Source organism: Opisthocomus hoazin, chromosome Z (assembly GCF_030867145.1).
Source record: "Opisthocomus hoazin isolate bOpiHoa1 chromosome Z, bOpiHoa1.hap1, whole genome shotgun sequence".
NCBI lineage: Eukaryota > Metazoa > Chordata > Aves > Opisthocomiformes > Opisthocomidae > Opisthocomus > Opisthocomus hoazin.
In genome coordinates this window covers 63383228-63396817 of record NC_134454.1, presented here as the reverse complement: position 1 = coordinate 63396817, position 13590 = coordinate 63383228, and the positions used below count along the sequence as shown (strand labels likewise).

General features: G+C 39.8%; 2 protein-coding genes across 4 annotated transcripts in view; one reads left to right on the top strand and one right to left on the bottom strand.

Annotated features, from left to right (window-relative positions):
- Positions 1-13590, bottom strand: part of IQGAP2 (IQ motif containing GTPase activating protein 2) — a 128817-nt gene that overhangs the window by 29899 nt on the left and 85328 nt on the right. For 2 of the 3 annotated variants that reach the window (XM_075411839.1, XM_075411840.1), the window contains 3 exons: positions 13092-13216; positions 10864-11027; positions 2286-2376 (listed from right to left, as the gene is read on the bottom strand). In XM_075411839.1, the coding sequence (XP_075267954.1) occupies positions 2286-2376; positions 10864-11027; positions 13092-13216 (380 nt within the window). The remainder of the gene's footprint in view (positions 1-2285; positions 2377-10863; positions 11028-13091; positions 13217-13590) is intronic. The other variant, XM_075411841.1, reaches the window with a different exon arrangement.
- Positions 4365-8432, top strand: F2RL2 (coagulation factor II thrombin receptor like 2). Its single transcript, XM_009941832.2, has 2 exons — positions 4365-4588; positions 6276-8432. Exons 1-2 carry the CDS (start codon positions 4531-4533, stop codon positions 7361-7363), a joined length of 1146 nt encoding a protein of 381 aa, XP_009940134.1. The 5' UTR covers positions 4365-4530; the 3' UTR covers positions 7364-8432.

Genomic DNA, 13590 nt, shown 5'->3' with positions numbered 1-13590 from the left:
CTGAAGTGAATCAAGAATTGAAGCAAGGCAGTGCAAACTGCACAGCAAACACCACAAAGAGCTAGGAAGCACACCAGCATTTACTGAACACAACTTCCTCAATGAAGATACAAGATAGAGTCCTTTACTGAGAGGGAAGACAGTTTGTAGAAGCCTTTAAAAATTTTAATACTGTAGTATTTAATATTTATATAAGGTATAAAAATCAGTTTGGAAGGGGTCAAAACTGTTTCACTACAGCTATCAGTACCTTCTCTTATTTTACCACTTATTGCCTTTATTGCAGCAATTTCAAAAATACCCTTTGTTCTGACTGAAAAATAAACCTTTGACTGGCTTGCAAAGTTTTTGGAGTGGGACATGGGGAGTTGTTTGTGTTTCAAAAATAGAGTCTCAGATCAAAATAAGAGTTCATTTCCAGTTGTGATCAAGCTGAACTTTAAGTTTAGACCTATGTGAACACAACATGCTAACTTCCTGAGACAGGAAGTGTTTGTTATAGGAAGTATCGGGTTCTGTGCCGCGGCGGAATTTTAAATCTTAGTTTTTAGCTGCAAAAACTTAGAGCTCTTCTGAAGAATGTGCTGTGCTGACACTGCTTTCTTTCAACCCAGAGGGCAGAGAACAGGAGATTAATAGTTATTTCCACAAGTGATTTGTCCAAACACTTCTGCAGATTATACTTGATTGTGAAAAGCTGTGTATTTACTACAAACACAGATTATATGAAAAGATTTTACTACAACAACTAGCTAGTGGATAGAGCAGTGGCCTATCATTAATAACATTGTATGGTGTTGGCATACAGATAATGCTGTACTAATTTCTGCAGGCTGTTTACAAGATGTATTCTTCATGCTTTTACACCAGTGGACACAAACGAGGATGTTTTCAAGTTGCTCTTTAGCTTTAACTTACATCTGTTTATAAGCTATGCATTTCCTTCCCTACTCTACAATCAGATGTTTCCTCATGCCTCTGAGTGACATTGATGGGAAGCCATTTTTGTGCACAAATGAAGGTATCAGCACTCTTCATAAAAGAGATTGGTTGGGACAACGTACATGCATCTGACCCTGTCTCAGAAAAAACAAGCCAGGTGCTTTTCACTGCAGGTGTGTGACCTACAAAAATACTTCAAGTGTCTTCAGTGTATCTGGCTGGTTACACGAAGACTCTATTGACTAAATCAGTTCAAAAGTAACAGTAATGGTAAACGCAATGTTTCTGTAGCAGGAATAGAAGATTTTGTAAAAGCTAGCTGCATTTGTTTTCTTCCACCCACAACTTCCCAAGCACTACCTACTGACATAGCCTGTCTGTAAGTAAACTGGCTGCCACACTGCACTAACGCAGGCTGAACACATCGCTGCAGGAATGCGCCGACTTCAGCAGTTGTATTCACAAGCTCTTAGGGTGCAAAAGAAGATGACACTGACTCATGCAAAGCCAATTCAAGCAGACAGTGAACCAACACCTAATGACAAGTTAACAGCCTTGTCTCGTTCCTGCTGGCCCCAGGCAGGAACAGGTAGGGATGCCATCATACTCTCTAATGTGCCCCAAACACCCAACTACACTTGCTTCTGTATTACTTGCCAAAATTTGTTATGGATTATGAATTTTTTTATAAAATTATTATATTCAGTCCAAAGTTTAACAGAAGGTGTTAAGTGCATCCAGTACACAATGCTCTGACAGGATAAGCTTCAGCATTTTTACTACAGATTCCCTCCTCTTTACAGATTAGAAGAGCATGCACTTCTTTGAAATGACCGAGTGCTCTCTTTGCACTACTTTTAAAGTTATTATGGTCCAAATTTTTTTGTTTTTTAGCACTTAATAAAAGGCATTATAATGAAATAGGAACAAGTAAAGTTGTAAACATTAAAGAATTTGCTCTTACAACATGCATCAGGAGGTTAGTCTTACATAAACAAAATAAGCTTGTGAACAGTATATCCCTTCTCATTCACATATCCTTCTGTTTGACCAGCTATGTGAAGATACCCTGACACTAGAAATCTTGTTCATGATGTTAACCTATATAACAACATCCACTAAATTATTAGCCAAGCCTTAAGGATTACCACTTTAGATAAAACCAACACCACCCCTGGAGACCTAAGTTGCCCTAATATCAGTATGACATAGAACATGCATTCATTTCTTTTGATGTATTTAGAGGGCTGCTACACATCCCTGAAGTGGGAAAAAAAATTATCCATTTCAGTTTTTCAAGACTGAGAAAAACAAGAGCAATGCAGATGCAGATTAATGCTTACAGATTGCTGCTTCTTTTATATTGTTATTGGCATCACTGATTCCTTTTTGTATTTCATCCAGCCACAGAAGCGCTGATTCATCTCGGGATTCCTGGAAAAGGATAGAGAAAAGCCTTGAAAAAGCTGAATTATAACAAAAGTTGTCTGAACATAGTGATAGAACTCCAATATACTTTCTTCTCTTGTGAAGCCCTTGGACATTAAAAAGAATTTGACTGCTTAAAATCAGCAGTAAAACATATTCATATTCTATTTAGTGACTTGAATAAACTCCTGTTCAAATACAAAACGCTGGACGCTTTCATGTATACAAGACACCATCCTGCTAAAGATCAATAAAAATTTTGAGTGAAGCTAGAAACGTTTTCATTTCCACGATATGAAGGCAAAGTAATCTGAGTGTCAGATAAAACATCACATTATCAGGCAGCACTGTGACAGTAGCAGAAAGAGCACGAAAGAGAAAACTGCAGGAAGCCGGCTTTCTTTCAGAATCCCTTATATGGAAGAGATTCTTGTGTATGCCTAAGTACATATCACATTAGAAAATAACAGCGAAAACTGACATAGAAAGACAGCTCAGGTTTAGTAATGATGACTTAGCTCAGGTGGTGAACGTTTCAGGAATTAAGCAGCAGAGCAGGTCTCACTCTTCCCACTGTCTTAACAGTGCATGGCAATAGACCCAAGTTAAAATAGAAGGTGTAGCAAAGTGGGCTCAGTGTCCCCACTAACCAACCATGCTCCAGCTGCCAGGTTCATAGATGAACCAAAATTTCAGCTAAGAAAACAGGGTTTCGGAGCTAAAGTGACATTTGAAATCTAATCAAGTAGACGGGGGAACAAAATACATTCCAAAGAGGAAGTAGGAGTGCCAGGTCTAAAATACACTAATGATGAGAGAAACTGGAATGTACTAATTCGATAGAGATCTAGGAGTGTATACACACAAATATTTCAGGAAAAAAACAAACAGAAAGTCTCTCAAGCTAAAATTGTGTGGACAAAGAACCAGCTTCACAATGAACATCCCTGGTTTTTTGCACCCAACTCCAGGCCAAAAATCCAATAAATCTGTTATCCATAGAAATTACAAAGATAAAACAGGGTAAGAAACCCTAAAGACAGACTCTTCCGTTTACATCACATATGTAAACAAGATAGCAGAAAATCTAAAGAAAATCAAATAGTGTCAGGCAATCGCATGGCAGTGAACACACACCACAAGTTTTTCTAACAGGAAACTTAGAGAGGGAGTGTATATTGAATTCCCAAACTACAGCTAATAATTTTGAGAAAAGGATTGAGAAACTGAAGAGAATTCCTTATCTGGTGTCCAGCTTTTACACACTAAATACAAAAACAGACACAATTACTGCTTTGGAGCCAAGTACAGCTCATGCTGAGCCTCAACGTTAGCTTGGAAGCCAGACCGAAACTTGGTCTAATTTTGTCTGCTGAAGCAAGATGTTGTAATTTGGCATTCGGGGGGGGGGGGGGGGGGGGGGGGGGGGGAAGAGAAAAGAAAAGCGAGCAGAGAAAAAGAAAAGTATCAACAAAACAGCAGATGAAAACAAGGGAAAGGTTTTAGAGGCTGCAGGCTGTGGAGGGGTGGGAACTGTCTGACAGCTGTATCGAAGGAGCACAGACAGCTAACAGTGGGCAGGGAGGTAGAAGGCAAAGCAGAGCACAGTTTTTGTAAGGCATGTTTGTATATGCGACTTGCTTTCACCTTTACATTTACTAAACCGAGATCACCACACTTCTCCAAGCCTGCCTTCTTCCTCGAGAAGGGTACAGAGATCAGTAAGATGACATTTCAGTCTGTGGGCGAGACCCTTGAGGATTTACTAAACACACCCTTTCATTTTTCCAGAAAACAGCTTTTTACCCCAAATATGTATATATACAAATTCAGTAAACTACACCCCCCGCCCCCCACTGGCTTCAGGCTCGTGGTAAATTAGGAGTTAAATTGCTGCTGTAAAGCAATTTTATCTCTGTGTTGGGCAGAGGCTGAAACTGAGTCATGTGTGCATATCTGGGTACGTCACACCCTCTTGCTGTTGTAGACAAAGAACAAACTAGCTCCTTACCATAAACCTCATGCCTACAGGATGCCTCTGGAGGACAGATCAGTCATTTTTTAGCCCTTTACAGAAAGGAGAAAAATCCCCCCTAAAATGCTTCTCGAGATGAACTAGAACAGCATCGTTGTTTGGCTAGCTGGATTTCACGTGCTACAATGAAGATAGTGATTTTCACTGGACTGCTCTCTCTTACCTCGAATCTTTTCACAACAGGTGAGTCCTCCTTGCTGTATCTACTCCATATTTTAGTCAATAACACGGGCTTTTTGATAGTGTTGGCGCTTCGCCATCTTAAATGGGCTGTATGTACATAGTAACTGAAAATTATACTCTAGGAAGCCTCACTTAAGGCAGATTTCTATTCTTCCATTTCAGCAACACCTTACCTCCCTCTAGTCACTTTCTATAAGGAATTGTTTTTAAGGAATCTTTCTGCGCTTAGTGAAGACACATCTTCTGTCTAGTATTTCTGCAGTGATATAATCTTAAACCTGTAGAGTCTTGTTCTTTCTGCTTTGAAACGTTCAACAGAATTACAACTTCACAGATGGTGCTATTAGAAGGAAATGCTCAGGTAACTATTGTGACCAAACTAACTAAAGGAAATTTTCAAATAAGCCCGTTTTTTCCTCACTGGAATTCAAGCTTTTTTCAAACCAAGCTAATTTTAAAAGCTATTTTATATATACACACTAAATATATGTACATGCATGCACATATATGCCTTTTAAAGACTGACAAATTCATTTTCTGGGTTAACCATCCAGAAAATTATTAAAAGGGATGCAGTCTGCTAATTATCATTTCAAAACCTTCTACCATAAATCCACCAGTGAGCACTGATAAAGCTGTTTTCCATATTATATTCCAGTGTGGAGGGGTAAAAGAAAAACCCACAGGTTTTTATCTGAATTTCAGTTTAATTCTGAATTCCAGTTTCAAGATGCATGCTTTAAGCTTCACACCAAATGTTTTGTCATTAAACACATCTAAGAAAATGTTTAAGTAACAAAATTAATTACACAGCTGTTTATTCTGCAAAATATGTTTTTAAACGCTTCGTTTTAGAAAGTGTTTTGAACATGGTTGTGCTTCATATGGAAACATCAATGTGTCTACAACGTTCTCTACTAAAGACTGAGGAACAGGCATTAATAAAAGTGGCATCATTGCCTTTACCCACATGCTATTGATGATATTTACTCACTGAAAATTTTCCTGCTGCGTGAAAAGTTCTATTCACTTACCAATAAATTTGACATAATATCAGCCCAAGCATTTGTTTTCAGTTCTCAAGACTAGCGGCCCTTCCTCACGTATGAGAAGCTGAAATCATCTGGCTTGCTGTAGTCAGAAGCTGAAGAATAACATTCATTTTATATGAGAGACCAATAAACTAAGGGTTATTTAAATTTTCTAATTTGAAAGTTTTAGCCTACGTAAGGCAAGACATGCGCTTTTTGCATCTTTTGCAGCCATGCGTTTCATCCACGAAATGACAAGGATAGTACTGTTGTTTGCTTTGGAAATTCTGATCAAACCTAGAACAAGGCTGCTGCTCGTAAGATGAGTTACCAACATTGCTACTACTGGGAAAAACCCTCCACAGGTGATAAACATTACACAAGTATCTGATTTTTTTGCCAAAGATTACTGAAAAGGTACAAAATGCAGAAAGATCAGCTTAGCACTAAATTCATGACAAATTTTCAAGATAAAGTGAAAATTATCCTTGTGTACATTTGATATGAACACTCAAAGCAAAGGAGAATGCCACCAAATCTTTTAAACATATATTGCTTTCCACATGGAGGTGTTTACCTTTCTCAATACCTGAAGGTGAATTATATTTGCTAAGCCAGTAGTTTTCCCTTTTTAACAATTTTAACTTTCTTTTAAGCTTCAGAATTTTCACTGAATGGCTCTGCAATTAAAACTGTGTCTCTTATCAAGACCTTCCGTGGAATTTCAGCAAGAGACTATGATTACATCCCCCCTTATGTTATAGAAGGGGAGACAACGACCATCCATATCAGAGAACATAAATGCTCTTCAAAAAAATCAAATGACTCCACTTTAACAGAAGTGAATAACACCACGCTGGAGTACCTGACCAGTTCTCTGAGCACCAAGCTAATACCCGCCATCTACCTCAGTGCTGTTTTATTGGGTGTACCATCTAATGCCATCATTTTGTGGATGCTGGTCTTCAGGATCCGGTCTGTGTGCACTGCCATCCTCTACACAAACTTGGCAGTTTCAGATCTGCTCTTCTGCATCATGTTGCCCTTCAAAATAGCATACCACATCAACGGGAACAACTGGATTTTTGGGGAAACGATGTGTCGAACTACCACTGCAGTGTTTTATGGCAACATGTACTGCTCCATTCTGCTGCTCACGTGCATCAGCATCAGCCGCTATGTGGCCATCGTTCACCCCTTCACCTACAAGCGCCTGCCAAAGCGTGCCTATGCCATCATGGTCTGCGCTACTGTGTGGACCATTGTCTTCTTGTACATGCTTCCGCTTTGCATAATGCAGCAAAGCTATTATGTGAAACAGCTGGGCATTTATACCTGCCATGATGTGCACAATGCCTGTGAAACAATATCTTCTTTCCAGTTCTACTACTATGTTTCTTTAGCTATCTTTGGGTTTTTAATACCTCTTGCAGCTATCGTTTTCTGCTATGTCTCAATTATACGAACACTCAAGACTCATGAATGGTTCTGGTACGTTAAAGTCAGTCTTTTGATACTCACCATCTTTGCTATTTGCTTTGTGCCAAGCAATATTATCCTTATTATCCATCACATCAACTATTATTATTATAAAACAGATGGGTTGTATTCTTTTTATCTAATTGCTTTATGCCTTAGCAGCTTAAACAGTTGTCTGGATCCTTTCCTTTATTTTCTGATGTCAAAAATTAGAAGTCAATCCAATATTTATCTAACAATGGTTAAAATATCCAGGGAAAAATGAAATTAGTTCTATATTTATATTACTAGAGTTATGATTTTGTGTAGTATTAACCCAGGCAGCAACAAACCTCAGTGCAACAAACTTAAATTAAAAAGTGTTAAACCCCACAATCTGAGTAAAATTTACTTCCTTCTACACAAGGAATACATTCAGAAATAAACTTCTCCAGCTTTGTAATTTTACCATGTATATTGCAACATTTGGTGTACTTACATTCAGGGAAGTGGCTCCGCACCTCCCTTTCCTTCCGAGAAGATCACTTTCATGGCCATAGAGAAGAAACCAGAATATCGATCACCACAGCCTCTGAACACCAGAGGAGGAATCAATATCTGAACAGCACTTTTAGGCCCATTCATGATTTCCAAATACTTCAGATTAACTCTGAGTCCACAATCACTACAGGAGCAGTGATCTGAAAGCAAATTCTTGGTCCAGTGGAAACTGGAACAAGTAAAAGCACTTTCTACGTGCCTGGGAGCTGTTGAGATTTGTAGAAGCTCCCTGTCACATGGCCAAGAGCAAATACTGCCCTGGATGTTGGAAATAAAGAGCCAGAGTCCTTGTAGGTTCAAGGATTAGTAAGTCTACAGCCATAGACATGGAGCCTGACACTTCCAAGGCAGCATCTCCTCTGAGGCTGCTTAACCAGCTTTGCACTGGAGACTTGTTCTGCCACTTCATCAGCACCTGCACTCCTCTAGCCCATGATGATTGCCGGCAGACAACCCTTATCAGTGTGAATCCAGGCATGTATTATTCTTGCTTGGCAAGCAAAACAGGGAAGCTATTTTGTAGTATTCTCTATTTCCACATCCTCACAGGAAATACCTACAGTGTTACAAATACTGAAGCTAGTTATGATTTATTGTCCACGTTAATAAAGCAAAGCATCAGCTTTTACACTTAGAGAAACTCAGAAGCTACATATATACTAAGTTCCTACAAAATGAGGTCAGCGGCTGGGCATTTGTATTTGTAACTGCAGCATGTAAGACAGCGATGACAGAAAACGTCTTACATCAGTTTTAAAATAGTATTGTAAAAACACTTTACTTAAATAAAATCATTTGCACTGGAAAGTGTCTTCATGGAATTTTTTAGCCTAGTGACACTTCTCCAATTTCTTCTGGTTCCTAATTTAAGTTAGTTTTAATCATGCTATTCCCTCAACATGCACAAGAACAGATTTTAAAGATAACTTTAAAATAATCCAGATATTATACAACTATTGTAAATACAAAAAACGTGAACCTAACTGTAAAACCTGTGTGCCTATCACTCAAAAAAAAAAAAAACAAAACCCAAACACAGGAACCATTTCAGAGTTTGGCACATCTGTAACTTTTCAGGTATCCATAATACACTCCCTAAACAAGGGGTTCCTCTTCACTGGGACCTGAGTACAGTTGGTTTGAAAGGGCCTTTGAGAACCATTAGAACCTGTGGCTTAAGATTACAGGAATAAATAAATTACAGGTTTGCATTTTCAGTTTCAAGCAAAGAACAAGTAGGTGTGATCTGAGATTAAGACCTGTAACGGGTACTAGGAGATTTCTGTGCAGATTCTACTTCCCCAAAGCCACCACAGCTACAGGGTCATGACAGCTGGCTGGTTAGAATAAGCGAGGAGGTTTGATCCATATGTTTTTCCAGATGCTGGGGAACACAGGAAGTTCACAGGCAGACCTATCTGATCCTTGTAAATCAAATACTTCCTTTTACCACAGCTCACACTTAAAACACGCTAAATACAATTAAAGGCAGATCTTCTTTACCAACAGGGCTCAGAAGAAGTGAGGAATGCAGAGACTTTTGGCATTGCACTAGCTTTCCAGTTCTGTTTGGGTTTTTTTGGTGTGTTTTTGTTTTTTGTTTTTTTTTAAGGGAAATTCAATCTAAATTATATCTTTACCTAAAGAATAGAGATGTCCGTGTGATTGACCAGCATAGACAGTAAGTCAGATTAATTATCTGAGTATTTCTTTTGGGAGCACATATTATACAGTGTTCTGCGCGCTTCCTAAACAGGAGTTTCCTAAACAGGAATGCTCCTGGTACACAGGAGACGTTTTAAGTAGTTGTCAAAGGACAGCAAAAGCAAAATTAAGAAAGGCCAACAGCAGTCTAGGAACATCACAAATTTTTGAACGGGAAGATTTCAAAGAGATTGCACAAGTTTTGTTCCAAGACTTGGAGATGCCCATTTGTTTCCTGTCAGTGCATTCACACAGGGACAGGAGTAGGCACCGGGTTTGCACCCGGGGAGAACAGGGGCAACTGGCAGGAGGGAAGCAGGGCAGGGGCTGCTGTGTGCAGGCACATGGGTGGCTGTGGGCTGTAGGTCTCTGCCTCGAGGACACCCCAGCTCGCTATGAATGCACAAGGGTCTACCACATCCCGGGCCAGCACTACATGGCCACCGCCTGCACGGACACTGCACACAAATAACAAACCTGGCCCTTCCAGGACAGGTGAAGTAGTCAGCATGCACTAAACCCTCCCCATCACACATGGCAAGGGAGGAGGCTTTTCAGCATCCGGGGCTCAGCCCTTACCTGGGAACTCAAGCAAGAAACAGAGATATGCAAATACCTTTTGAAAGCTCTGACAGTGGATTGCAGAAACACACGGTTTCACAGCAGGTACCATAGGTGAGTTGGCAAGGTAGCTGGAAGATAATTCTACAGGCCAAAGTTCAGGGACTTTCTCCAGCTGACCATATTACTTTAAGAAAGCATTACGTGAATTTTAAGTGTCTTTTCCAAACACTGGACATTAAGTTCTGTGCTAGCAGCTTTAGCTAATCTTGTGTTCAGTCATATCCTGCAAGCTGTTAGGCTGATCTTTATTTATGCTTCCCTGAGCTGTGATGCTAACCAGGGCACTGCTTTTGGGGAAATCAGATAGCAATATCCTGCTCAGATAGGTTTAAACTCAAGGCACATACAAGACGGCCAGCTTATTGTTGCATGATAAAGCCAGAACAGAAATACGTGCAAAACTCCCCTATTATAAAACACCAGATTTAAGCAACTGAGACTTCTCAAAGTACTTCCAAGAGGTTTGTTAATGAACACCATGACTATGAATCCTTTCTAGGAAAAACCTCAATTCCCATCCATATTGTAACTAGCTGCCCAACAGTCTAGAAACTAGATCCTTGCACAAATTCACCACTATGTCAGGGCTGCTGCTGCCCACATTTTGTAATAGCTGCAGCAGCCTAGCTCAATTAACAATTAGCAAGGTTACGTCAAGTCAGTACGGACACGCATACAGAATATGTCTTTCTATTAATGCGTTGAGAATTGATCTCTTTTGCCAGTCAGAATAAGCTGTAGTGGAAAATTACCTAGTGCCAGTTTGTTGTCATTAGCTTATTTACAACCCTTTGGCACAGCTAATCCAAAAATTGGGAGAAAAGGACAGGGACACACATGTAAATGAAAAGAATCGGCATTTCAGTTCTGACAAACAGCAACAGTCAAAACTCTAACCTTGCATTTCTGTGCTTTGGCGTGGTGTAGAACATCCTGATAATGCCTTGCATTCACTGCTCTCACATCTTGCAGTTTGGCTGTGGGCAACAGTAGAGTTTCTAGAGTTTTCTCTGGATTTCCTTGGTCAATTGCTTCATTAATTTGGCCAATTGCAATGATTCCTATAAAATGGAAAAGTTATTAATGATGTAGACATCAAAGAAAGATGCAACTTATCCAATATCAGGTACAAACAAAGAGGTAACATGAAGAACAGAAAAATCAAGTAGCATGAAGCAGAGGCAGCAACAGCAGCTAATTTTAAATTATTTTCGCTCAAATGTTCATGTGAAGCTATCAAGTTGTTCAGTTTTCCTTTCTGCCACAGTTACTGTTTCATCTGAATCTAGCTCTTCATAAAAATCAAATCTATCCTTGCTAAAAAAAGGAAAATAGACTTCTCTGCTTTCAGGCCAAGAGTATCTACATGAAGCTTAATGAAAGGCTGTGTGTGACATCTAAATGTGTTCACCTACATATTGGCTCACAGTGCTGAAAGACTAATTTTCAAGTGATTTCAGACCAGATTACTTGAAACCCTGATTTGGACAAATACATACATACTGACATCCCAGCTACAGCATTACACAGCAACTTAACCTCATTTCTTTAAATTTCACATTAAATAACCAATCTGATAATGTTCATCTTCTGAGAAATCACTTGATTGTTCAGATTAGTGGAACTCAGGCCTTCAGTCAGCAAGTACCATGACCAAGCGTATTTAACAAAACCTCTAACTCATTTTCTTCAGACTGGTCTCAACGTTTGAAAATCAATTTCCTCTTACCCCCAAACAGTGCTGAAATGCACTGCTCAGGGTACTTTCTCCCTAAAGCCACCCCAGAAGGGCACCAGCCACCCATCACCTGTGAAGGATGCCATCCCTGCTGGCAGAGGATCGTCTCTCACAAAGCCTCTCCCAAACCTATTAAAGTCCAGCTGGTGGGGTCACAGATCCATGCCCTCATAAGGTTTTGGGAATGAGCAATTTTTCTGTGGTGCTACCAAAGAGGGACCATGCAGACATGCAGGCTTTCTTACGGAAACAGAGGCCATCCTCTTCCTCCCCCTCTCTGCCCCAATAACCTCTCTGCCCAAAATAACCATCCCTGGGCAGAGGTCAGCGTCACTGAAATCAAGTGTGTTTCAGTACCTACAGACTCTCCTAACGTAAGACCACCTTTCTTAAGGCCTGTTTCAACTCCTAGTGACTGCAGAGATTCAGATAAAAGTCACTATGTCGATTGAACGAACTGCTCAGATTCCCACCCTGACAGAGGGCACATGTTGTGAGCAACATGCAAGGGTCTAGATTTGGGAAGCAACAACCCAGTCACAGTTTTAGTATTTCTGTAATATAAAGCTTCTTTTACCAGTATGAAAGAGTAGCACGCATGACATTGGTGGCAGTGTGGGAAGGGCACATGCACCATGCGTCAGTGCCACCCTGGAAGCTGCCTGCACCTTATGAAGGCTCTCAAAGTATACTCCACATTACTTCCCATATGGCAAGCAGTCTGAAAGCTGCCCTCTCCTTTCCTTGCTCCAGCAAAATGGGCATAATTTAACAGCCATCAGTGGAGGAACTTAGTCCTTTAGCTGGTCATTTGGGACTCAAAAATGCTATCACCCTTTTAGGGCAATGCAGTTATATTCAGCTTAAAAATAAACACTAAATTCATTTATAATAAAAAAAATGGGCGTAAGTAGCTACTCTCAGGTAGGAAATCAAGTTACCTAAAAGGAGAAGAGGACAGATAATTGCACTGCATAACTTCTTACCAACTCCATTGTGAAAAACAAGGGCTTGGAAATAATTTCATACTAAAAGCCTCTTTTCCACGGATCACTGCCTGTAATTTCTTCCCCTACCCACCAATATGCTCTTTGCTTACAATTTCTGCAAAATCCCCACAGCAAAACCATACTGAAAGATACTGCCAAGAGGGCAGAACCATGGCATTTGTAACACTGCAGAAGGGCAGCACCCTACGATGATATCCTTCAGCCAGCCAAAACATAACCAGGAATACTTCAAGGACATTTAAAGATGAATGGGTGTTCAAAATTATTTAATGCTCTTCTCTCAAAGAGTGTCTGTACAAGGCCATTCAGCACAGAAATTTATGCACCCAGGATCAGACTGTCATCTCTGCGGGCTGTGTAGGGGAAGAATTACTTACTTTCGTTTTCTTCTTGAATTTGCATATTAACCATGTCAATGCAGTTTTGGATATCATTCCAGCTTAAATAATCCTGGCCTTGAGATGAAGCCTCTGACTTAATAGACAATAGTGTATCAGCATAACTATAAGAAGATATAAAATACATAAGTGTATTTCATATGCAAGATAAACTGCCATAAAGAATTAGTCAGATGTAATCACCCATCATTTAGTGCCTAGTATTTTTTTCAGTGCATGAATTTCAGACAAACTCGTCTCTTGCCAGAAGTTATACAGACATGCAAGCTGCCTTGCTGGTTCTATACATGCATTTCAGGATCTGAAAAAATGGCCCTGTACACTAATTCAGAGCACTTATCCTAGCAATGTGAAATGATGGCAATACATACACTGGATATACACTTTGCTATATGGAGCTACAATAAATTTGGGAGAAACTATGGTGGTGGTCTTGGTATAGTAGGTCAAAAACCAGAATTTCTGCCCTACCATCAGG

Excerpts from the sequence above, each read along its gene's own strand:
- F2RL2 (XM_009941832.2), top strand. The coding sequence starts at position 4,531 with ATGAAGATAGTGATTTTCACTGGACTGCTCTCTCTTACCTCGAATCTT. Across the intron at positions 4,589-6,275 it reads CTCGAATCTTTTCACAACAG|CTTCAGAATTTTCACTGAAT; the intron begins GTGAGTCCTCCT and ends CTTTCTTTTAAG.